A 27,814-nucleotide genomic window follows, 5' to 3' on the forward strand; every position below is an offset into this window, starting at 1 on the left:
TTATTTTATTTATAAAATAAATAGATACAAGTTAACAAATATTTCTATATATTAAAAAGAAATAATATATATAGTTTATCTCTTATTCTCATCTACCATTCTTTTTTAATCTAATCGTTAAAGAGTATGCTATTTTTCAAAAGAAAAATTATATATGGACAGCTTTCAATTTTTCTATTTCTATTCAATACCTATCAAAAACTATTTTTCATTTAAAATAAAAATATAATTTTAATTCTATTAGTGTTGAATAGGGACAGACTGAAAAGTTTTAGTGTCCATGTACGACGATTCTTTTCAAAACCATGTGTAAAACATTTTAGGTGTTTTGGTGAGTGCCAAACTTCTCCCTTCTATAAACCAGAACCTCATAGGTTTTCTTTATTACCAGATATAACAATGGAAGAATCATGGAGTACAAGTACAAGTGCATCTGCCTGCATAGTTCTCATAGTGCTTCTTACTCTAACATGCGCATGGAGGGTACTGAATTGGTTATGGCTAAGGCCAAAGAGACTAGAGAGACTCATGAGAGATCAAGGCCTTCAAGGAAACCCCTACAGGCTTTTCAATGGAGATTTGAAGCAGATGATGAAGATGCAAAAGGAAGTCACATCCAAAACCATGAAACTCTCTCATGATATAGCGCCACGTGTCTTTTCTTATCATCTGCAGAGTGTCATCAAACATGGTAAATCTATTTTTTTTACATCACTTATGACATTATTAATGTTAATGTGACCCAAGTAAATCACATGTTAACAACTTGTTTGAATAAAAAAAGTATTATTTGATGATGATATGTATGGATACTACTTAGGGAAGAATCCTTTTATTTGGTTTGGACGAAAACCAAGGGTAATCATCACAGAGCCTGAGTTAATCAAAGATGTACTTAACAAGATCTATGCTTTTCCAAAGCCTGACACGAATCCGCTAGTCAAGTTAGTAGCTACTGGTCTTCTAAATTATGAGGGAGAAAAATGGCACAAGCACAGAAGAATAGTTAGTCCTGCATTCAATATGGAAAAGTTGAAGGTTAGATATGAATTTATTTTTTCATGTATTAACCCTTTTTATACTGTGTCAACTACTCAAAATTTTGGTAGATACACGAGTTTCGATATAGTTATTTGAAAACTAAGCAAGCTTATTATTTATAACAACCAGTGCTTGGAAGTTAATGTATGCAGATGAATTATTTGCTTTTTGGTGTGTTTGCACTGGAACAATAAAATTACCAGAGTTTTTAACCTGCAACACATCCTTACGCAAGTAAAAGAACTTGGTTTGAGTTATAACTTATTTTAAGGAGCCAAAGCCTTGATGCCAAAGGCTTGATGTGAAGTCAGAATTTAAAGTAACATGACATGAAGTTTGAATGCTTAAGTGCCCAGTCTGATAGGTGAATTTGAAATCCTTGCCATTTCATTCTTACATCACAGAATATGTTACCAATATTCTTCAACAGTTGCAATGATCTAATTATCAAGTGGGAGGAGATGTCTTCAGACGGATCATGTGAAATAGATCTATGGCCTTTCCTTCAAAATTTAACCAGTGATATTATTGCTCGAGCTGCATTTGGAAGTAGTTATGAAGAAGGAAGAAGAATATTTGAACTTCTAAAAGAGCAAGCACAACTTGCAGCGCAAAGTATGATGAAAGATTACATCCCTGGATGGAGGTAAGACTAACTTGCATACTTGAGTGTTGAATAAACTAAAGCTATGAACACTTAAATAATTTTCAAATGAATTAACCTACCATATATTTATGCAGGAAACTTTGACTAACATATATTTATCATTTGAAATAAAAGTATTAGCAAGCAACATTTCTCATTGAGGATCTATTCGCTATATTCAATGTCTATTCATTCATCAATGTTGTGCTAGGAAGATTAAATGTAACGTCTCATTTGCATTATGCAGTAGAATTTTTTTCTCTGAAGACAACCAAACTGTGCTTTATGTTAACCAAACAAATAATAGAAGGCTAACTGATATTGAAAAGAGAGAGGCTCATTCTGCTTATTTGCAGATTTATACCAACTGCTATGCATAGGAGGATGAAGGAAATTAACAGAGAAATAAAAGCTTCACTTAAAGATTTGATTAACAACAAAGAGAAAGCACTAGAGGTGGGTGAAACTACTGAGAATGACTTGTTATGTTTACTTTTGGAGTCAAATCACAAGGAAATTGAAGAACATGGAAACAGTAAGACTATTGGAATGAGTATTGAAGAGGTAATCGAGGAATGCAAGCTATTCTACTTTGCAGGGCAAGAAACCACTTCAACTTTACTTGTTTGGACCATGGTGATCTTAAGTATGCACCCTGATTGGCAAGCACGTGCAAGGGAGGAAGTTTTACAAGTATTTGGAAAACAAAAACCCGATTTTCTTGTGCTAAGTCACCTTAAGATTGTAAGTGCTGTATCAGACTTTGACTCTTCTAAAGTGAAACTTACCAAATGGTTTGTGTTATTATTATCTTGATGTCAATGATTATGTCTTTGATACATTAGCATAATACTTTTTTGTTAACAGGTCACAATGATTTTGAATGAAGTTCTTAGGCTGTACTCACCAGTAATTGGCCTTAATAGAAATGTTGACGAAGACGTGAAACTTGGAAACCTATCATTACCTGCAGGAGTGCAAGTTTCCTTACCAACAATTATGGTTCACCATAATCCTGAACTTTGGGGTGATGATGCCGATAATTTCAATCCGGAAAGATTTTCTGAAGGAGTTCTAAAGGCCACTGATGGCAGAGTTTCATTTTTTCCATTTGGATGGGGTCCTAGAGTGTGCATTGGACAAAACTTTTCCATGTTGGAGGCAAAGATGGCTTTGTCAATGATTTTACAACATTTCACATTTGAACTTTCTCCAGCTTATGCTCATGCTCCTGTTTCAGTGCTTACTCTTCAACCCCGATATGGTGCTCATGTCATTTTACGTAAACTGCAAGTATAATAATGGTAATAAGCCTTGTTTGATTTGCATTTCACTATTGCAAAGTTTGAAATGCAAATTAATGGCAGTTTGCTGCTTTTATTTTCTTAAAATATGTTACTGCTGACATGCTTTTATTGCACCATTGAAGAACATATGTATTCAAAATAAGTCAAGTGTTAGAGTCTTGCTCCAGCTTGCAATTGTTTATCATGACAACAGATGTTGCTAATGCTTTTGTATTCTTCTAATATATATATATTGCGACAATGAATGTATGTGGGTTTTTGTAAGACTCAATCCACACAATTCGATAGGGCGAGAGAAATGTCAATTATTTCTTCATGTCATTTTGGGAAGATTATGGATAGATTGATTTAGAAAGTTTCCAATACAATTTGAAATATTCTTCAGTGTTATCCAATATTTTGGACGGTGCATTTTGGATATTAAAAATCTGTGTGCTGTGTTTCAAATTAAATAATCTGAAATTATTTTTTCATTGTTATTTACCATTTGTACAATTTGTAATTTTTTCACAATAATCCTCCATTAGTTTGGATTAAATTTATCATTATATATGATGTAATTTCTAAAAGAATTACCAGACAAACAAATTAGATAAGAATTACAAGATTGGGTAAGTTATTTTTCAGAAATACAATTTCAACTTTTTATTTTTTATCTCATAACAAAACGTATTTAACTGAGCAATAATTTTTTTTTTGAAGAATAATAAAAAACGTATTTCGTTTCATATAATTCTTTTCATTCTTATTTTACCGAACAATAAAATAAATATGTTAAAGAATAATAATAATTCCATATTATTTCATCTACAACACAACAACCATAATTTACTTTTCTATTGTGCATTTATTGAACAACATTAAAAAATTATTTATAGATTGTCTAATAAAAAACACAACACTCAAAATTTTAACTTTTACATTATCTAAACAAAAATTTGTCTGAATCACTCAATATGGAGTTTACTTGATCAAACCCAAAATCTTAACCTATTTATGATTTTTTTTTCTTACATGGTGATGAACTTTTTATTTCTATCAATATGACATGGACTCAAACTTAAATTTCTAACATCACACCCTATGGGAGTATATGAAAAAAAATCATGGAAGTGTGAATAAATTTCTCAATCAAGAAAGTTTGCCATTGATTGGGTTGGGGTTACCTTAATCACAAATTTGAATTTTTTTTGTGCTAAAATTTGTAACTTCACAACATATAATATTTTTAAAGTATAGATTATATTATAAATATTTTAAAAATTTAATATTTCAAAAATATGCATTTAGTTAATGGGAAAATGAAGTAAAAAATTGCGTAATAATTATATTATTATTATTTAATAATTTTTGGAATATGTAACGTACAAAATTAATCACTTAATAAGACTATATCTAACAAAAATGATAGAGGGTATATGTGGAAGAATTAAACTTGTTCTTATTTGAATGGACTCATTGTAAGCATATCATTCAGTTATGGAATCTTATAGGAAATTTAAGTGTGAATGTAAGTTTCATCTTTATTAGAAATAAGAAAATTAATTGGGAAAAAAAATATAAACCTGTTTATTTAAGATTTTAAATTGAAAATGGTATGAGCTTTTATGAAGGTTTTTTCTCAAGTTGAATTGATTTTCTTCAAAAGATGTAGCACTCGTACCAAATTAAAAGTTTATCTAAGTAGTATAATCCTTATATTGAAAACTTCATTATACGGAGATCGAGACAAATGTGTGACAGAATTACAAGCAAGATCCAAAGATAAACGATGTTTTCCACTAATTTGGAACAAGGTACAGAATGCAGATCCACGTAGATAATGCCGAAAGATGCCAAATTAAATGTAGTTGCAGCTTATGTAGATTGGTAAGAAACCGAAAGAGCTGAACTCAAACTTTCTTATCTAACACTTTCAACAACCACAAACACTGTTATATCCTGCGCAGGTTGCGTATATCATGATGATTTATTTCTTAATTTAACCTAATTCTTTGAAAAGGTGTAACAATGCTACCTCAATTGCTTATGCTGCATGAATTCCTCATATTTCTAATTCATAAACCCAACCAAATTTTATCATCTACACCATTTGTTTATTCGAATTCCGCTAGGTACTGTGTACCATTGTTGTCACTTGTCTGCAAAGATTTCTATTCTTCCTTGCATTTACTGTTACACGTCAAGGGACAACCCTCACCATTGACCTACATACGAACCTTTTACCCCTTTCTGGGAAATTTCGTGTTATATATGTTTTTTTGTTAAGTACGTGTTATTAAATTTCTTCTAACTAATAAAAAATGTGTTTCGAATTTAAAAATCGGAAAACGTCCAAATTCAACTATGCTTCTCCCTCACTGGATAATCATAGGATAAGACCGTGACTTCCTTAATCGCCACTCACGTATTTTATAGCATAGTGAAATAAAGCAAGAAAGAGCGACAAAATCTATGATATATGAAAATGTTAAAAAAAATAAGATTAATTTCATGACTCGATTATTGTTATTTTTGTAGGATTCTATATCACGTAGTATTTTCATGTTTGATCACTGTATTCTTCAATTTTCATAATGATGTGTAACGAGAAAATGGCATTGCCTTGTATTTCAATCTTCTGGTGAAAGCGACAGAATATGCAATGAAAAAAGGTAATAAAAAAGTGGCGAATGCGGGCAGAAGACACGTGACCGTCCATTAAAAAAAACAAGAACGTATAGAAGGATCCACGTGTTAAAGTATTAGGCTTTTTGAAGAAGAAAGAGTTCTACGAAACCAACCAATAATAACATGGTAAGGGAGTAAAAAAAAAAAGGAGGTGCCTTTAGCTTTATCTATTGCGGCGGCACACGGCTTGGCTCGCGTTGCAAGCAACGATAAGGTGCGTGGAATCTCTACAGTTCATAGCCCTTTTCCATTCTTCTCTATCTTTGGTCACTAGAAAACCAAACCATTCATTCTCTCTGCTATTTAATGGCGCTAAATTTTAGAATTGTTTTGTTCTAGCTGTCTTTTCTGTTTTAACTTTTGGTGCCACCATGATACTGGTTCGTGATAATCAGAGGAAAGGTGGTGAGAACGCGCTGATGGGTAGTGTTAGTCTGAACCCGTTATTTCGGAGTGAGTCTTTCGGGCATTACTACCCTGACGCCGAGCACAGCTATACTATGATGGAGAAGAGGCAACTGTTCTTGAGAAGCTATCAGTTCTGTCGAAAGAAGAGTCTGAAAGAGAGAGTGAAAGGCTCTTTGGTTCGTGTCAAGAAGATTCTGTGGCTAAGGCTGCGATCTGCTAAGAAACTTAGGAGGTTGGTGTTTTCAAGGATCAGAATCAAATGCGGCTTCTATTACCGCAGGAGAAGGTTTTCACGCCTTCTCAATGCCCACAACCGCAAAATCGACTCTTCCTCTTGTTTCTGGTAGTAGCACCATTATTCATCCACTCATCACAACTGAGAAAAAAACACAAAAAAATGTTTTCATTTCATGATTCATCAGTTACTACGTGTAGTCTTTTATCGTGTACTTACAAAGACATGTTGGAAATTGGGACAAGGAAATAGATATATTGCACATATTGTTTATTCTTTGTTACTGGTCTCAAAACGGTGTTTCTGTCTGTTTTCTTCTGTCATTCATATCTTCTTTCCTTCTTTTTTCCAGCACAATCATAGGTTCTTATGTACTTTATCTGTTAAGTTTGTGGATTCATACTTTCCATTTGAACAGTGAGAACTCAGCAGAAAGTTTTTTATGTGGATGGTTTTCCTTTTCGGTATGTTATCATTATATTCCAGTTGCCAATGGTAAGGAGCTTCTTTCTTGTTATGTTTGATCAAGAATTCTAGACTCACGGGGAACTCTCTGTTTGGTAGTTGCTACTGTCACTGTTATATTAATGAGTTATTGAATATAACAAAAATAAAACGATAAGGTGAAATCGAGGCATTGCAGGCACTCACCTAAAACTATGTTCCAATTCTTTATGGTTCTGTTTACTCACTGTCCATAATTAAAAGGTACATCCGTAAATGAAGCTTTTCGGTCTTCTGCAAATAAATACACAACGACCTGATTTATTACACAACAATTATTTACTCAATGTCAGTAGTTAAAACCTACAACACCAAGTAAAGCTTTTTCGTCACAGGCAAATACATTTTCAACTATCTGATACAATTATAACATCACCAACTTTAGGAGGAAGGAAACTCATGGATAGACCTATTTTTAAATGTATAATCTGATACCTGTAAAAAAATCATTTTAGAAACTAGTTTATCAAATATCTATTTATAATCTTACAACAAACAAATTTACATGGAAAAAAAATCCTAGGCATGCATGTCAATCAGATTGATCTACTTTATTATTTCAATATGTGTGCCGTTTCTAAATCCTGACGTATGCATGTCATATGTATCCAAAATTATTGCTAGTATTTTGTTAAAAAGGTTGGTTTTATTGTTTAAACTAATTTTGAGAAATGTCAACGCATTTGCATTGGCAACGGTAACATAGATGTGAAGCAAAGGGAACACATGCAATTTATTTGGGGATTGTAATTGAATCTGATCTGATCCGATGCCGTTTAATAAATATTAAGGGGTAAGATTGTACTGTCAGACACTGGCATGAAACAGCGTGCAAGCAACTACAAATGAAGAAACAAAAACAAATAAACAGTATTACAGACTTGTGAAAACACCCTATAACTGTAATTTTCTTTCTAAGATGATAAAAAAATTAATTATTAAAACAAAATATTGTTGAAGATTCTATGATTATGAGAGATATTTCGTAGTATATAACTTAATGCAATTTTTATATAAAATTAAATTAGATTTAATATTCATATTTTAACAAAGATGTATTAAAATTAATACTCGCATACATATTAAAATTATAAAAACTGTATAAAAGTCATAAAATAAATTTTTCTACTAATTTTGCAATATTATAATTACGTAATAAGAACGTTTGTAACTTTTAAATGTATATCGACGTATAATTATGTAATAAGAGTATTTCTAATTTTTTAAATATATATATTAAGAAAATAAGATATTAGAAATTTTACCTTATTATCATTTTTTGTAACAAGTGTAACATCCCAATATCTCACATTGGATAATTCATATTATTACATTTACGGTAACATCCCGTAATCTCACACTTAAAAATTCACAGTTGATATACATATTTTAAACTCAGATTTCAACTATAAACTCCTAAGTATAACTTGAATCCTTCTAACTTATCTTCGATCTCTTTCTTCATTGGTATTGCTTCAGCCGACATTCCTTCATCTGCTCCCGTATAATATCACGCATTATACGATCATCGCATTCACATGCACACACATGTAAGGGTGAGCTAACAATTCAATACAATAAACATACCTCGATATCAAACCATACTATGCTCACTATACCAGATCAAATTACATAAACAAATATGAGTTACACACTAAACCACATTGCATGCATCAATATATATCAAACACCAAATCAGAATGCATACACCAATATGCATCAATGCATACACCAATATGCATCAAACACCAAATCAGAATGCATACACCAATATGCATCATGCATACACCAATATGCATCGAACAGCAAATCAGAATGCATACACCAATATGCATCACGTCCATCCATCCCAAAAGTCATACAAATTGACTATATCGCATACATTCACATACTCTCCACATAAATCACATCATTATAATTCACAATCATATTCAGATGCATAAATTCAAATCTAATAAAGTCCAATTATTTCAGAAATCATACAAACTGAATATATTCCAACAAGATATATTACACAATAATTTAACAGTACATAATCTGTTCAATAGGATTTAAGTTAAAAACTCGTCGAGTATACTTCCAGGAAAGAGAGGTGCGTCACAATGGACAACTTAAGTACCAAATCTTTCCTTAGCCAAAGCGTTCCTCAACTAGTTTTTAACAAATTTCTTATTTACAGATTTAAAACAATAGCATATAATATTAACACCGAAAGTTAATATAAATATCAAAAAATAGAAATTAAGCAATATTGAGATCCCTGAGAAGATACGAAATTAATATCTATAAATCTGTAACTCCGATTTCAAATCTGAATGGTCACAATAATTCACTATTTGTTATAAATTACATATTAAAATTTCAGGTTGATCCAACGGTTAACTAGATAGATATTGAGGTTTTACCGAGGTAACTCAGGTGCAGAATTTTAAGTGGTTTTTGGTTATACTCAAAATGCGGAACTAATTTCCCTAATCACAGACATTTAATTTCAAATCTGAACGGTCAAAATGACTTAATATGTCTTATGAATTACATACTAAATTTTGGGCTCAATCTAACGGTAAATGAAATATATATAAAATTTTTACCATGATAACTTAAGAACAGAAATATAGTGTTCATCAGATTTTTCAAAACTTAAAACTTATTTTCTCCAACCATAGACTTTCAATTAAAAATCCGATCGGTCAAAGTGTATTAATATATCTTAGGAATCATATATAAAATTTTCAAGTTGATCTAATGGTCAAATGAGTCATAATATATATTTTACCGAGGTGACTAAGTAACAGATTTACAGGGGTAATTAATTTACTCAAACATGCAGGATTTATTTCTCTAAGTACAGACTTCTAATTACAAATCCAAACGGTCAAAGTGAAGAAATAGGTCTTAGGATTCATATATTAAAATTTTAGTTAAATCCAACGGTCAAAATAATTAAAAGAAAAGTTTTACCATACTAACTCGAAAATAAGAAAATTATAATCATGAAAACTAAATTTATATAAGTGAATAGATAACTACCATTACCAAAATTTTAACATACTCATAACTCATATTCATTATCATAACATGGATAAAAATCATATACAAGAAGGATTAACTCCCCTTACCTCTATTCCAGACTTAATCTCCTACTCCGAATTTGTTTCCCTGAAATTCTTCAGAACCTCTACTCTTCTTGCAACTAAAAATTTCTCCCTAACTCTTTCTTCTCTATTTCTCAAGCTCTCACTTGATTCCTCTTTTTTTTTTTGGTGCCAAATACCCTTCCCTCCTATGGCTATTTATAGGTAAAAAAAATTTACTATTCATTAATATTTTAATATTATTTATTATTTTAATATTATTTAAAAAATAATATTTTAATCATTTACTCACCAAATCTGATCTTAGTTTCTACCTACTAATTTCTTCCATGCTAAGGAATCTTAATGCTGAAAATTTATTTTTATTATTTTTTTTTTTTACTATTTACTATTTACTATTCACTATTCAATTTTTACTATTCGATTTTCTTAAAAAAAATACTAAATAAGTTATCAAAAATTTTAACTTCTCCTTATAAAATTACTATAATTTTATATCCAAAATTTACATTTTTCTATCCACTAAAATTATTATTACTAATAAAATGCTAAAATTTACTACTATATATATATATATATATTTTTATTTTTATGGGTCTTACATTCTCCCCAACAACAAAAATTTTCGTCCTCGAAAATTGGACATAAAATAAGGTTATGATTATTTCACCTTATCTTCTAATTTCCTTGTAAATTCATTTACTCTTCTTTCCCAAACTACTTTGACTAAGTAGATGATCTTTCCTCTAAGTCATTCTATTCGATGGTTTTCTATACTTAGGGGTTGCCCTCTTAATGAGACATCTTCTTTTTTTTTTTTTGTAGTCGCATCTACTTCTAAAATGTGAGAAAGATCTAACACACACTTTCTTAGTTAAGTAGCATTAAAACTAAATGAATGTTGACTGATGTGCTTAAGAGAAATTTCCTCGTGTGAAGAGCTTCTCCCACACTCGTGGTTGAACTTACTAATAAGAAGATATTACTCTAACGGTTTTCTCCTAAAATCAACATACGACTTCTACCTACTGAGATTCCTAAGTCATAATTGACTTAATAATAGACCCAAAATCTCCTCCTTTTACAAAAACCTTTTAATTTAAAATCTCATCACCTAAAACAAAAATAATCAACCATTAACTTCCATACCAGATTTATGTAACCTAACCACTCATAGTAATAACTTATGCCAAATCATCACTTATAGCTCAAAACTTTCAACTTCCAACTTTTTACTCTAACCTATAATGAACTACTCTTGGTTTTAGATTAGATTTTCCCCTTAACTTCAGGATTTTGTTTTTGTCTTTAGTTGACAATTGGCAGCCCCTGAATTCTTAAAATCCCTTGGATGTATGAAAATAGGTGGGGCTCTCTCCAAATTGCTTGTCCGTTTCTTCACTTGTGCCAAGATCACTCATAAACTATAGTCATAAGATTCGAGAAAACTTTTCATTCCTACTATAACTAGAAAGTGATTCTCCTTATAGATCCTTATTTAAGACTTCCATGACCATGTAAAACTCTAAGAATCGTTCTTTTTCCGTAACAATTTTCCATTATATTTTCTCAACACAGTTTCTACTCCTAGAAATTGTACGCCTCCAAAAGCCACTTATGTTTACCAAAAATTTTACTAGATTGCTCCACCTTACCCTATACTTCTATTTTCCGTAAAATTTCTAATTACTCTGATGATTACACGGAGTCCAAAACACTATTACTAAATAATTCATCCTTATGTTTTCTTTTCTATACCCACTTAACAAGAACTTGTCCAAAACTAATACCTATATTGAGTATGCTTTATAACATTCATAGGAACCCTTCCACACTTAATATCATGCATCATTTCCTTCACTCGTCCTTGATGGACTTATCTGATTCTTGGTAATATTGCCTTCACCCTTAACTACACTTAATGTTCAACAATCAACTCACAATTCTTTAAGACCATAAACTTCTAAAAACATATTGAAACATGACCAAACCATCCTTTCGATCATACTCTAGACTACAATATCTATCCTTCACTTGCATTGGTCAGATATCCCTAAAATACTTGTCCTCATCCTTTATTTAACTCACACTAAATGTTGAACCACTATTTTCTTCACCTGATAAACACTTCTGAAATACTTAACAAAACTAGAATAATCAAGCTTCTTTCATGATTATACTCCAAATTACCTCAACCTTTATTTAATTATTTTCCTAGCAACCATTACTAGCCTAAGTTAAAACATTCTTCAAGAATTAACTTATAAACTCTAAATCTTAGGAATATAAATTGTGTCCTCAAAATACCTTCCCACATCCTAACCTAATATGAATCCACAAACTTAATGTTATCCGTAACCCAGTACCTAACAACTGCGTATCTTTGATAAGACTCAACAGATCACTCAATCAACAATGTTATAATTTATGAAACCACTTATATCAATAAGGCCGAATTTAAAACTAACTAGCTTCCTTATCAGTACTGCACCTACCCATTTAAATAAACTACGTATGCCACATAAGTTAAATCCATCCTATAACATTAAAATATAGCTTAATGGTTACACTAATTAATCCTCTAATACTTGAAATAACTCCCATAGATATAAAGAATTAATGGGTCATCAAAAGATGTCATAGCACAAAACCATTGTGCCAAGTATCCCTTTCTACCACTCTATTCAAGAACTTTTTCAGGCAAGTACACCTTCCCAACCATTTAACCACCATGTTACTTCCTACCACTCGTCTATAGAGATTATCAGGCAATCAACCACAACGCAACCTCAATTATAATGTGCTCCCCGAGATCAAAACCATATCCCAAGGATATTTAGTGTTAACCAAATCTCAAATTTTTATCTTATGCGAACTAAAAGTAAGTATAAACAAGTTCACTCATACACATCACTGGATAGAGATCAAGGTGCGACATATAAATCTTTACCCATCCTTTACATCACTATTGAGGTTTGAATACTACCATATAACTATACCTGATGAAATTTCTCCAATCACAACCTACAACTTCTTAATTATTCCAAATTCCCTAATCACATTGCAACCCTCCTTTTTATCTATTTCCAAACTCTTCTTCTTCCTTATCTTGTCATGTTCATAATAATATCAATTCAACCTACACTACCTCTACTAACTTTAATATTCCAAAATCAATAAAATTTACAACCATAAATCATGACATTTTAATCCTATCATAAAAATACCAAATATTTGCATAAGTCGAAAGCCAAAATTTTCGTACCTGGATTTTCTCCACTACTCCTCATACCACAATCACATACTCTCAAATCTTATCTCTAATACATTTACTAAAAAAATCTAACCATCTCCTTTTAATCATCCATTTAGCTTAAAATCCTTCCAATAAAAGATCTCGTGTCCTCTTAACTTATAAATTTCTCCTCCTATTAAACTTTCTCTCAATCCTCTTTATTCCTTATATAACTTCTCATCTACTCTTCTTCGTCTAATATTTGATTTATTCTTAATCTACTTCAGTATTTCTATCCTTTTTTTTTTTTTTTTAAACTTTCTCTTCAAATCTTCCACCATTTTCTTTCTTCAGATTCCAATCATCACTGATACATCAATCCATGTTACCAATCTCACACAATGTCATTCCGTTTCTCATCAACACTTCCTTCTCTTCTGACTTTTAACGTTATTGATATACTAAACCAAACTGATTTCTCAAACCTTGCTACATTCATGCTTATCCAAAGCTTCTCTAAATCTAGCCTTTGAACTCAACTCCTTTTTGTGAAACGTAAGATATCTGATCTATTAATTTTTGTTCTAGAAACTTCTAAAAATTTTACTTCTAAACACCAACATCTTCACTCATCCTTTGAAACTTAAACTCTAGTATTATATTTCCCTATCAAGGCTTTAACTAATTCTAATATCTTTCCTCAAACCCTCAGAATTAAGAAAGGAAAATCATCTATGGTAAAAGTCATGAGTAGTTAGACACAATACTCTACTACCTAGATTTGGAGGAAATGGTAAATTATACCATTTAGACTCAATTCTTCACAGAGAAGACACGGAAGACCCACAACACAGAGGTCATCCTAAGGACGAACTGCTCTGATACCATTAATGTAACATCCCAATATCTCACATTGGATAATTCATATTATTACATTTACGGTAACATCCCGTAATCTCACACTTAAAAATTCACAGTTGATATACATATTTTAAACTCAGATTTCAACTATAAACTCCTAAGTATAACTTGAATCCTTCTAACTTATCTTCGATCTCTTTCTTCATTGGTATTGCTTCAGCCGACATTCCTTCATCTGCTCCCGTATAATATCACGCATTATACGATCATCGCATTCACATGCACACACATGTAAGGGTGAGCTAACAATTCAATACAATAAACATACCTCGATATCAAACCATACTATGCTCACTATACCAGATCAAATTACATAAACAAATATGAGTTACACACTAAACCACATTGCATGCATCAATATATATCAAACACCAAATCAGAATGCATACACCAATATGCATCAATGCATACACCAATATGCATCAAACACCAAATCAGAATGCATACACCAATATGCATCATGCATACACCAATATGCATCGAACACCAAATCAGAATGCATACACCAATATGCATCACGTCCATCCATCCCAAAAGTCATACAAATTGACTATATCGCATACATTCACATACTCTCCACATAAATCACATCATTATAATTCACAATCATATTCAGATGCATAAATTCAAATCTAATAAAGTCCAATTATTTCAGAAATCATACAAACTGAATATATTCCAACAAGATATATTACACAATAATTTAACAGTACATAATCTGTTCAATAGGATTTAAGTTAAAAACTCGTCGAGTATACTTCCAGGAAAGAGAGGTGCGTCACAATGGACAACTTAAGTACCAAATCTTTCCTTAGCCAAAGCGTTCCTCAACTAGTTTTTAACAAATTTCTTATTTACAGATTTAAAACAATAGCATATAATATTAACACCGAAAGTTAATATAGATATCAAAAAATAGAAATTAAGCAATATTGAGATCCCTGAGAAGATACGAAATTAATATCTATAAATCTGTAACTCCGATTTCAAATCTGAATGGTCACAATAATTCACTATTTGTTATAAATTACATATTAAAATTTCAGGTTGATCCAACGGTTAACTAGATAGATATTGAGGTTTTACCGAGGTAACTCAGGTGCAGAATTTTAAGTGGTTTTTGGTTATACTCAAAATGCGGAACTAATTTCCCTAATCACAGACATTTAATTTCAAATCTGAACGGTCAAAATGACTTAATATGTCTTATGAATTACATACTAAATTTTGGGCTCAATCTAACGGTAAATGAAATATATATAAAATTTTTACCATGATAACTTAAGAACAGAAATATAGTGTTCATCAGATTTTTCAAAACTTAAAACTTATTTTCTCCAACCATAGACTTTCAATTAAAAATCCGATCGGTCAAAGTGTATTAATATATCTTAGGAATCATATATAAAATTTTCAAGTTGATCTAATGGTCAAATGAGTCATAATATATATTTTACCGAGGTGACTAAGTAACAGATTTACAGGGGTAATTAATTTACTCAAACATGCAGGATTTATTTCTCTAAGTACAGACTTCTAATTACAAATCCAAACGGTCAAAGTGAAGAAATAGGTCTTAGGATTCATATATTAAAATTTTAGTTAAATCCAACGGTCAAAATAATTAAAAGAAAAGTTTTACCATACTAACTCGAAAATAAGAAAATTATAATCATGAAAACTAAATTTATATAAGTGAATAGATAACTACCATTACCAAAATTTTAACATACTCATAACTCATATTCATTATCATAACATGGATAAAAATCATATACAAGAAGGATTAGCTCCCCTTACCTCTATTCCAGACTTAATCTCCTACTCCGAATTTGTTTCCCTGAAATTCTTCAGAACCTCTACTCTTCTTGCAACTAAAAATTTCTCCCTAACTCTTTCTTCTCTATTTCTCAAGCTCTCACTTGATTCCTCTTTTTTTTTTTGGTGCCAAATACCCTTCCCTCCTATGGCTATTTATAGGTAAAAAAAATTTACTATTCATTAATATTTTAATATTATTTATTATTTTAATATTATTTAAAAAATAATATTTTAATCATTTACTCACCAAATCTGATCTTAGTTTCTACCTACTAATTTCTTCCATGCTAAGGAATCTTAATGCTGAAAATTTATTTTTATTATTATTTTTTTTTTACTATTTACTATTTACTATTCACTATTCAATTTTTACTATTCGATTTTCTTAAAAAAAATACTAAATAAGTTATCAAAAATTTTAACTTCTCCTTATAAAATTACTATAATTTTATATCCAAAATTTACATTTTTCTATCCACTAAAATTATTATTACTAATAAAATGCTAAAATTTACTACTATATATATATATATATATATATATATATATATATATATATATATATATATATATATATATATATATATATTTTTATTTTTATGGGTCTTACAACAAGTGTATATGTAACATCCCAATTATATAACAACTTATATAATAAGAAAGTCAACATCCAAATAAAGAGAACAGTCAGATTATGACGTGTAATTAAGTGCGAAATTACAGTCATCCAAATAAAAGATGAAATTTTAAACTTAAACAGTTTAAAATTATTGAACACTACAAGCGTTCAAATAGGAAATTCCTAAGTAGACTACACCGCAACATCAGAATCCTCCAGCTCTTGTTCCAAAGGAATCTCCTCGACAATATCTGCTCCCATCCAAGTGGATGATCATCGCCAAAGAAACATACCCAAACAGCACACAACACAAACAATGAAAGGGTGAGCTAAATATAAAAAGCATGTTATACATATAGTACAGTTAATTCAGGTCATCATGAATAGAAACATGTAAAGGAACAATTAAAGCATACTCATACAACTCACACACTCACACGACTCATCCGGATTTGTATAACTGTCGAACTAACAGTAGTCTGTGCACTTGCATAGTTCTGCTGGTCTTTCTCCAACACTAACAAGGTAAATCCCACCTGCCTATCTCTGCCATCAACGGCTATAGACGAGGACCTCCCTCTACTCTCACCACTGACAATGTTCTTCTCTATGTCAGCATGAACAATGCTTTGAGTGTAGGGATAGACATACCGATCCTAAGTTCACTACAGTTATACAGAACAACAACAACACCCCACACAATCACTTCCAGTCATCTCTCCCTGAGATGTCCAATTCATACTCACATACATTATTATAGTTCACAACCATGTTTAGATGCATAATTCAAATGCAATAAAATTCAATCATTTTAGAAATCATACAAACTGAATATATCACAAAATAAATTAACAGTACATAATCTGTTCAATAGGATTTAAGTTAAAAACTTGTCGACTAGACTTCCAGGAAAGAGAGGTGCGTCACAATGGACAACTTAAGTACCAAGTCTTTCCTTAGCCAAAGTGTTCCTCAACTAGTTTTTAACAAATTTCTTATTTACAGATTCAAAACAGCAACATATAATATTAACACCGAAATTCCACATAGATAGATATACAGCAAACATTAACACTATTCACACAGAATTTCAAGACATGAATAGTAATAAAAACAATACTAAATCATATTATAAAAGCATAGAAAAGTTAGCTCCCCTTACCTCTTCTCCAGAATTATTTTCCTACTAGAAGCTGTTTCCCGAAAACTCTTCAGAACCTCTACTCTTTCTGCAACTAAAAATTTCTTCCTAACTCTTTCTTCTCTATTTCTCAAGCTCTCACTTGATTCCTATTTTCTTGGTGTAGAATACCATTTCCTCCCATGACTATTTATAAGTAAAAAAATTTACTATTCATTAATTTTTTAATATTATTTATTATTTTAATATTATTTAAAAATAATATTTTAATCATTAATTTGGTTAAATCTGATCCTAATTCTATCCATGCTAAGGAATCCTAATTTCTTTCATGCCAAGGAATCTTAATTTCTTCCATGCTAAGAATTTTTTTTTTACTATTCACTATTCACTTTTTACTATTTACTATTCACTTTTTACTATTCGATTTTCTTAAAAAAAATACTAAATAAGTTATCAAAAATTTTAACCTCTCCTTATAAAATTACTATAATTTTATATCCAAAATTTATATTTTTCTATCCATTAAAATTATTATTACTAATAAAATGCTAAAATTTACTACTATAAATATTTTTTTTCATGGGTCTTAGAGTATAAAAGGTTGTTTTAGTTATTTAATATTATAAATTTTCTTATTTTATATTTATTTTCTTGACACGTGACATGACATGAACATCAAAATGTGTTAAAGTTTCTTATGTAAATAATTTTTTTTCGCATTAAAGTTTAACAATTTAAATCCTTTAAAAAATACAAAATTTTCATTTAACTAAAAAGATTATAATAATTTTTATATATTATTTTAAATATGATTATTGAGTAGTATATAAAAATTACAATCTTATTTATATATTTTATTAAATAATTATTATTTTTCGAAAAACTCGTGTAAATTTCAAAACTAGAAAGATAATAGAATTGATAAATAATAATTCATCCAAGACTTAAAATCTTTTGAATTAGACATCATATATATATATATATATATATATATATATATATATATATATATATATATATATATATATATATATATATATATATATATATAGGGGTTTACTAAGGCGCGTACGTCTGTTTTCAGTTGATACATTTTAGCAATGTGTATCGAATTTTAGTAGACAAAAATACCCTTATATATTATGGATTTCAAGTTTTAAGATTAAGGGTATTTTAATAATTTTCATTCTCAAAACTTAAAAAAAAAAGAAACCCACCAAACCCTTACTCACCTCTCTCATTCCTCTCAATCTTTTCTCTTTCATCTCTCTCACTCCAACCTTTTCTCTGTCATCCTACTGTAGCCCCAATTGAAAAAAATCAGAAACACATGCCTTTAAAAAATTTTCCTTTCTAAAGAGTTGAGTCATTGACATATTCACCTTCAAGGCAAAGGTTCATTCAAGATCTATTCAATTTCACCATCTTCACTAACCTCTCTAATTTCATCATCTGTATTTGTATTTGTTGAATCATCATCTCTAAAAAAACCCTCCAGGCCAATTACCAATTATTTCGGATGTCATTATGCTTGTGAAAATTAGATATAAAATTATATACGACAAAAATTATAAAATGAAAACTCATTATAAAGTCATTTTTTGTAAGGAATTGTTTAACAACTGAGTGTTACTGATTTTTTTCCAGGCCAATTACCAACTCCTTTGATGTCATTATGCTTGTGAAAATTACATAAAATTAGATAAGACAAAAATTATAAAATAAAAACTTTTTGTAAGAAATTGTTTAATAGCGAGTATTTCTGATTTTTTCCAGGTCAATTACCAATTCCTTTATGCTTGTGAAAATTGGATAAAATTAGATAAGACAAAAATTATAAGATGAAAACTCATTATAAAATCATTTTTTTTTTGTATTGATTTTTTCAATTGGGGCTACAGTAGGGATGACATAGAAAAGATTGGAGTGAGAAAGAGGAAAGAGAAAGGGTTGAGAGGAATGAGAGAGGTGAGTAAGGATTTGGGGGGTTTCTTTTTTTTTTTAGTTTTGAGAATGAAAATTATTAAAATACCCTTAACCTTAAAACTTAGAATCCATGAGATATATAAGGATATTTTTGTCTACTAAAACCCGGTACACATGGCTAAAATGTACAAACTGAAAAACAGGCGTGCGTTAGCAAACCCCATATATATATATATATATATATATATATATATATATATATATATATATATATATATATATATATATATATATATATATATATATATATATATATATATATTATAAAAACTAAGTATAAAATAAAATATTTCTAATTTTTTAAAAGAAATATAAGATTTTTTTTTATCTAAATGTAACAAACCTGCTAGCTTCCACTTGAAATATTTTAGATTCTTTTAGCGTTTGTTGGAAATAATTGGTTTTATAACAAAAAAAAAAATCTATACTATTATATAAATTATATAAAGAATTTATCCTTTTTGTATTTTTTTTCTTTCAAATAACTTTTTAAATTAAAAAAATTATTTTACTAATTTTTCCTTTAAATTATTGTTTTTTTAAAATTAAATTAAATTTTATTGTTTTTTAAAAGTTAATATTTCTTAAATTAAAATAAATATATATAATAAAATTATAAAAATTATTTATATTTAATTTTATAATGTATTTTCTCTGACCTCTATATACATCAATGTATTATAGCTATCTCATTTTGTCAACGATTACATATGACACTAAACTTTAATACCACACATTAATGATTTTTTTTATAGCATGAAAATATTTTATGCAATTTTACAATCATTTGGCATCTCAATCTAACAAAACCATATTAAATTCAAAAATAAATTGACATTTAAATCATGCATATACATAGTATTTTTTCATGACAAAATTATAACAATACGACAACTAAATTTTCATGAAAAAATTATAACAATCATAATATTTTCCCAGATTTTAATCATTAAAAAAAAAAAAGGAAAATAATCGAGTTCACATCAAACATTTCCGGACTTAATGTATAGTTGATAATTTACATCAATCATAACATCTCAAATTTAAGCAATTTAACTTGTAACTTTCAATTGTCATATACATTTATCATTCTTGAACTTAGTCTGAGTTTTCCTAACTAAGAAAATTGCATTACGGCTGAAATTTTACGAACAACTTGGGCTTTGACCCATTTGTGTCCATTTCTTCTAATTGTCACACCCATGTAATTGATTCAAAAATTTTGTAAATCTATTGTAAAATTTATTAAAATAATTGATCAAAAATAAATTAATTAGCAACTCTATGAATTATTTTTTTTTTGTAGCATAATTATATTTGATCAAAACATTTAAATGACCTACTCATTGAAGACATTATTCTAAACAGTTAAATTTAAAATTTTATGAAACCATTTAGTTTCCTTATCTTCAAGAAAATAATTCAACACTGTGAAAAACAATGAAATCAAATATATTAGACTAATATTAGAAATTATTATTTATACATTTCAGCAAAGCGCGTCTTATACTATATAAACTAAAATTTGATTGAGAAATATAGGGTTAAATATGTTTTTAGTCCCTAAACTATTGGTCGTTTCTGGTTTTCGTCCCTCTTTCAAAGTAAGGTACAATTTGGTCCTCATTCTTTTCGAAACGTTCGTTTTAGTCCTCGAAATTTTGGTTTTAGTCCTCATTTGTTGCTAAATGAGGACTAAATTTTTAAACAGTGTTTAGTTTTCGAGAACTAAAACGAACGTTTCGAAAAGAATGAGGACTAAATTGTACCTTACTTTAAAAGAGGGACGAAAACCAATAGTTTAGGGATTAAAAACATATTTAACCCAAAAATATAAGAATACAAAAAGTAAAAGAACTATAAAAAAAATGTGCACACCCAATAAACACTATTACAAAATCCAATATCCTTGTTAGTAGTTATAAATAACATACGACATTTATTTATTTGTAAAAATGAAATGCATATATAATTTACAAAAATACACTTATATTCTGTTCAATCAACTATATTAAATTTTATTAATTAATTGTATTAACATAACAAAATGAATCAATACAATATTAATTAATTTTGAAATATTATAATTGCACTAAAATAATATTCATTATTTATAATTCTTTATTTTTATAATTATTTTTCAATACAACAAATGCTCATAATATTTAACAAACATAATAAAAAAATAAAGTTATTTAAAAATTATAAAATTTTTCCGAGAATATGTGTTTTTGAATTCAAATTGTGATGAAAATCTTTTTGTTTTATTGAATTTTTTTAACATCAAATACATTTATTTTTATTTATTTCTTTTTATCATACCCACTTACATTTTTTAAATGGATAGACATATTTTATTTTTAATATAATAAAGATATGTTATAATAAAATATTTTTATTTTTTTTAATCTTGTTTTAGTTCTATTAATAATATGATTAAACATATGCTTGATCTTATTTAATAATTGTCACATTATTTATTAAAAAAATTAACTTTATATTAAGAAAGTAAAAAAAAAATTCAGATAGTCACATACTAATAAAAATCACGTCAACCAAATATTATTATTTTTTTCTGTCTTTGCTTTAAGTGTATTTACCTTTTCTTTTCTTTATTTTATTATCAGTTTAAATTGATTGAATCTGTGATTATACTACTGTGAAGTTGAATGGTGGGCCATATCAAAAGGAAAATCTCCAGAAAATGATTATTTCCGTGTCATAAAGTCACTAGCAGATGTAGATCACAGATATAGCACAGAAATCTACTTTAGACTCGTGACACAGTTTCAAATACCCTATTACTATGCAAGGAATAGCATATGTTCGTGGGTTACTTTTACACATGGGTCTGGTGAAACCGAACCATTTTCAAAGTCCAATCGGTCGTGTTCTCACGAGTTAGGTAAAATAATTAGGTTTATGGCCTATGACTTCTGATTTATGAATGTCTCTCTCTCATGTTTCTACTCACTCTTTCGACCAATGAGGCAAGACTTATTTGTTTGCTTTCTCAGGAGTAGAATTAAAAATGTGTTTTTGATGACGTGGTCCAGATCAAACGGTTTGAGTTGCATGATGTTATTGGAAGAACGTTGTTCAGAAATTTAAGTGTTGGGTAAAATTGTTCGTCCAACTTATAGAAGATACTTAATATTAAAGTTAGTTCAATATTTAATTGTTGGTAATTAATATAATAGTAATTGTACATAATTTATCTCATTATTTCAAATTTTATAGTTTTTAAAATATATTGTTTCTTAATATTGATCTAATACAACCTGTGGATAATCATATTTTATTATTATAAATTGGTGAATATTAAGATTAATGTATTGTGACGCATGACCGAGCAATTTATTTAATGATCGATTGATTTTATTGGTGACTCAACCCTGCTATCGGATAATCATACGATAAAAAAATATATAAATCTCAGGATAAAAATATGAAAATATTGCATTGTTTAAATGCATCAAAATGGAAAATATGTTGTGTGGGTAGAAAGGCTAGTAAGAAATCACAGAAATTTGAATACTGACTAAAAATATTGCTTTGTTCTGTTATCTTTACGCTGTAAAAAATTATTTAATTTTAAAATATATAATAATAGGGACGTATAAAAAATTTATAAATAAAACATTTCAACGAATGCTTTAATTGGTACAACGACTGGGTATTAAAAATATATTTGGTTGCATGTCTAAAAAAGAATAGCTAGGTATTAGGTTCGCAGAATGGTGGCGGGGTACAGCTTAACCCTTCCAAAGTTCTGGAAAAGAAATAATTAAGAAGAAGAAGGGTGGTTAAGTTAGTCAAAGAACAAGATTTGGAACTTGGACTAAACTGGTAGATATATTGTTACGTGCCTGACCACGTAATTTGCCTCACACAGTGAACGGAATGAAACTTAAGTGAATAAAACTCTTTATTATTGAAACTCTGGAAATTACGAACACAACTAATGACTGGGAGCAGGTTCTCCTTCAGTCACACGAGAGCATAACCTCTCTTACAATATTCAGAATACTCCAAGATATCCCTCCTAAGCTCTAGGTGCCCTCTATAAATAATATTAATTACTCCTTCCAGAAAAGGTAAGGAATAACTAGTAATTATTTGGAAAGAATCATTCTGATTCTGTCTTTATTTACTGTATTTATTACTAATTAACTCCGCTGATTGCCTCTTGAATGCCCGCCTGATCTTCCGCTTGCCATTAAGGCGAGCGCTGTCGCTCCTCTTCGCTGCGGACGCACGTCATTATTTAGGACGCCCGTCCTTGCTCATCGTTGGGACGCTCGTCCATGTTAGAACGTTCGTCCTCGCCCCTCGTTGGGACGCTCGTCCTTGCTCCTTGCTCCGGACGTTCGTCCTCGCCCCTCGTTGGGACGCTCGTCCTTGCTCCTTGCTCCGGACGTTCGTCCATGCTCTGCTCGTCCTCGCCCATAGTTGGGACGCTCGTCCTCACATCTTGCTCCGAACGTTCGTCCCTGGTAATACGTTCGTCGCCCTTCTCCCTCCTATATCTCCTTCTCTCATACACTCGCCAGGCCCTAACATTACCCACCCCATGAAGATCAACCTTGTCCCCAAGGTTGAAGTCAGGATATTGGTCGTGGATGGCGAGGGCATCTTCCCATGTAGCCCCGTCAGGTCCTCCATCTTGCCATTCGACCAGGACTTCCTGTCGGTCGTCCTCCCCCTGGTGCACTTGCCTCTTGTCCAGCACTCTGACCGGTCGTGGAGATGGTGCCTCCATCTCTAAGTCTTTTGGTAGCTCCGGTTCGACCGGATGATCCCCGACTGCCTTCTTCAGCTGCGACACATGGAACACGGGGTGTATTCGTGCAGACTCGGGTAATTGTAGCTTAAAGGCGACTGCCCCCACCTGCTGGATGACCAGGAATGGTCCAAAATAACGAGCGGCTAACTTAGAGTGTACGGTGGGCGACATCGAAGTCTGCTTGTGAGGACGAATCTTCAGATAGACCCAGTCCCCCACACCAACTTGGGACGGCCTCCGTGCCTTATCAGCCTGTCGCACCATTACCTCTTGTGCCCTGGCCAGATGAAACTTGAGTTGATGGAGTGCTTCGTCTCTGGTCTGTAATTCCTGATTGACTGCTTCCACTAAAGTCTCCCCTGGAACGAACCGATGCAGTGAAGGAGGCGGCCTTCCATAGACTGTTTCAAAAGGGGTGCATTTGGCTGACGCCTGATAGCTGGTGTTGGACCAGTATTCTGCCCACGGTAATACGACGCTCCAGCCCTTGGGTTGTTCGGAACAAAAACACCTCAAATATCCCTCCAAGACCCTGTTGACCACCTCCGTCTGCCCATCGGTTTCAGGATGGTATGCTGTGCTCATCTTTAGTTGAGTGCCTTGCAATTTGAACAGCTCCTTCCAGAAATTACTCAGGAACAGTGGATCCCGGTCACTGACTATAGATAAAGGTACCCCGTGCAACCTGACGATTTCCTTCACAAAGACCTCGGCTATGGTGCGTGCAGAATACGGGTGTTTTAAAGGGATGAAGTGGCCGTATTTGCTGAGACGGTCCACTACCACTAATACTGCATCGTACCCTTTGGACTTGGGCAATTTGACAATAAAATCCATACTTATCTCCTCCCAAACTGCGTTGGGGATTGGTAGCGGTTGTAGCAGCCCTTGTGGAGATGATGTCAAATACTTATGTTGTTGACATACCAGGCAGCTGGCAACGAACTCGGTCACGGCTTTCTTCATTCCTACCCAGTACAGGGATTGTGCCACCTTACGGTACGTTCGGTAAACCCCTGAATGGCCTCCGGTTTGAGTGGTATGGAATTCCGCTATCAACTTAGGCACCCAGGCCGAACGTGCTGACAGTACGAGCCTCCCTTTATAATGCAAACGCTCGTTTTCCAGTGTGAACGAAGGGTGGGAATTCGGGTCTTTTCTCAAATCCTCGATCACCTTCCTTAACTCTTCATCCTCCTCGACTTCCCTCAAGACATCCTCGAAATCCTGCCAGTAGGGACGAGCAAGCACTTTCAATTCCTTTTCCTCTGGCAGATTCTCCTCCTCCCTCCTTGATAGGGCGTCCGCGACCTTGTTGGTGACCCCTGATTTGTACACAATTTCAAAGTCGTACCCCAGGAGCTTGGCCAGCCAATTCTGCTGATTCTGAGTGGTGATGCGCTGTTCCAACAGGTACTTCAGACTTCTCTGGTCCGTGTGCACCACAAACTTCTGTCCCAAAAGGTAGGGTCTCCAGTGTTGTATGGCTAACACTAATGCCATTAATTCCTTCTCGTATATTGACTTCCTTAGGGATCCCTCGGATAATGCTTTGCTAAAGAAAGCTATGGGCTGCTTCCCTTGCATGAGGACCGCCCCTATCCCACGTCCAGAAGCGTCACATTCAATGTGAAAAGGCTGCTCAAAGTCAGGTAGGATCAGCACCGGAGCGGACGTCATTACCTTCTTTAATCTGGACATGGCCTCCTCGGCCTGCTCCGTCCAGGCGAACTGCCCCTTTTTTAGAAGGTCGGTCAGGGGTTTGGCGATCTTCCCATAATCCTTCACAAACCTTCTGTAATAACCTGTCAGCCCCAAAAATCCCCTCAAGGCCTTCACCGTCTTTGGTTGCTCCCACTCCAGTATGGCCCGTATTTTGTCCTCATCCATTTCTACACCTCTTGCTGAGATCCGGTGCCCAAGATACCCTATTTGAGTTCTACCGAACTCACATTTCTTCTTGTTGGCTACCCAGCGGTTTGTCACCAGCTCACCTAGCACTGTGTCCACGTGCACTAAGTGCTCCTCCCATGAACGGCTGTATACCAGTATATCATCAAAAAATACCAAGACGAACTTCCGTAGATACGGTTGCAACAGGCTGTTCATGGCACTCTGGAAAGTGGCCGGTGCGTTGGTTAGACCGAACGGCATCACCATGAACTCATAGTGACCTTGGTGTGTCCGGAAAGCCGTTTTCTCTATGTCGCCTCCTCCCATCCGTATCTGGTGATAGCCGGACTTCAAATCCACCTTTGAAAAATAGCAGGCCCCTCTCAATTCGTCTAACAATTCTTCTATTAGGGGAATAGGAAATTTATCAGGGACAGTAGCTCGGTTTAAGGCCCTGTAATCCACACAGAATCTCCAGCTGCCATCCTTCTTCTTGACCAAAATCACCGGACTCGAATAAGGGCTGTTGCTCGACCTTATAACGCCCGCCTTCAACATTTCTGCTACCTGCTTCTCAATCTCGCCTTTCATCACATGGGGATATCGGTAAGGCCTTACATTCACTGGGTCCGTCCCTTCTTTTAAGGGAATTTGATGCACCATCCCCCTATCTGGTGGTAGGCCGTTTGGCTCCTGGAATACGTTCCTGTGTCGTTCCAGTACTCGCCTCATGTCGCTCGCTTGCTTTCTTGTTAATTCTGGACCGAACGTCTCTTCGGTCTGATCGTTCGGTTTTTGACCCTCATTCTTTCCTGTTACCCCAAGCTCCCACAATAGCAACCAGACCTCTACCTCTCCCATCTTGCGCAACGCTGCAGGTTCCACTAGCCTCCGCGTTAGAGTTGGATCTCCTTTAATTGTCAGTTTGCGACCCTCCTGAACGAACGCCATGGTCAGCTGCCCCCAATTAATTGTGACTTCTCCCAACTTGGCCAGCCATTCGACTCCCAATATCACATCCACCCCACCCAGCTCGAATAGGTGGAATCGTTCATTGATCACAACCTTCCCCATGTGGATCGTTACTGCCTCACAACATCCACTCGTCTCCCTTCTTTGTCCGTCCCCCAAACTCACCTTATAGGGTGGTGTACTCACTACGGTTAATGCTAAATCTTCCACCAACTTCTTGCTTATGAAATTGTGACTGGCGCCACTGTCAATCAGAATCAGAACCTGCTTCGTCCCGAGCTGTCCATGTAGCTTCATCGTCTGGGGCTGGGTGAGCCCGCCTGCCGAGAAGGCAGATAACTCCATGTGATCGAGTTCGACTTCCTCTTCCTCCTCTCCTCCTGGTTCCTCGTCCTCTGCTAAGATCAGCATTCTTAAACTCCTTTCTGGGCACCTATGCCCTGGGCCGAAAGGTCCTCCACACCTGAAACACCTCCCTTCCTCCCTCCATTTGACGTACTCGGCGTACGGCAAATCCCGTACGTTCCTGCC

General features: G+C 32.5%; 2 protein-coding genes across 2 annotated transcripts; both read left to right on the plus strand.

The window, feature by feature from the left end:
* Nucleotides 1-290: 290 nt before the first annotated feature.
* On the plus strand, nucleotides 291-3,258 carry LOC124840843 (cytochrome P450 72A68-like). The gene is made up of 5 exons (XM_047316966.2): nucleotides 291-691; nucleotides 821-1,038; nucleotides 1,446-1,687; nucleotides 2,044-2,431; nucleotides 2,555-3,258. The coding sequence occupies exons 1-5, from the start codon at nucleotides 400-402 to the stop codon at nucleotides 2,984-2,986; spliced, it is 1,572 nt and encodes a 523-aa protein (XP_047172922.1). The 5' UTR covers nucleotides 291-399; the 3' UTR covers nucleotides 2,987-3,258.
* A 2,629-nt stretch (nucleotides 3,259-5,887) lies between these two features.
* LOC124840842 (uncharacterized) lies at nucleotides 5,888-6,774 on the plus strand. The gene has a single exon (XM_047316965.2). It carries the CDS (start codon nucleotides 6,036-6,038, stop codon nucleotides 6,417-6,419), a length of 384 nt encoding a protein of 127 aa, XP_047172921.1. The 5' UTR covers nucleotides 5,888-6,035; the 3' UTR covers nucleotides 6,420-6,774.
* Nucleotides 6,775-27,814: the final 21,040 nt, after the last annotated feature.

Source organism: Vigna umbellata, chromosome 5 (assembly GCF_029865625.1).
Source record: "Vigna umbellata cultivar VRB3 chromosome 5, Vumbellata_1.0, whole genome shotgun sequence".
Classification (NCBI taxonomy): Eukaryota; Viridiplantae; Streptophyta; class Magnoliopsida; order Fabales; family Fabaceae; genus Vigna; species Vigna umbellata.

Excerpts from the sequence above, each read along its gene's own strand:
- LOC124840842 (XM_047316965.2), top strand. The coding sequence starts at position 6,036 with ATGATACTGGTTCGTGATAATCAGAGGAAAGGTGGTGAGAACGCGCTG.
- LOC124840843 (XM_047316966.2), top strand. The coding sequence starts at position 400 with ATGGAAGAATCATGGAGTACAAGTACAAGTGCATCTGCCTGCATAGTT. Across the intron at positions 692-820 it reads GCAGAGTGTCATCAAACATG|GGAAGAATCCTTTTATTTGG; the intron begins GTAAATCTATTT and ends GATACTACTTAG. Across the intron at positions 2,432-2,554 it reads TGCTAAGTCACCTTAAGATT|GTCACAATGATTTTGAATGA; the intron begins GTAAGTGCTGTA and ends TTTTGTTAACAG.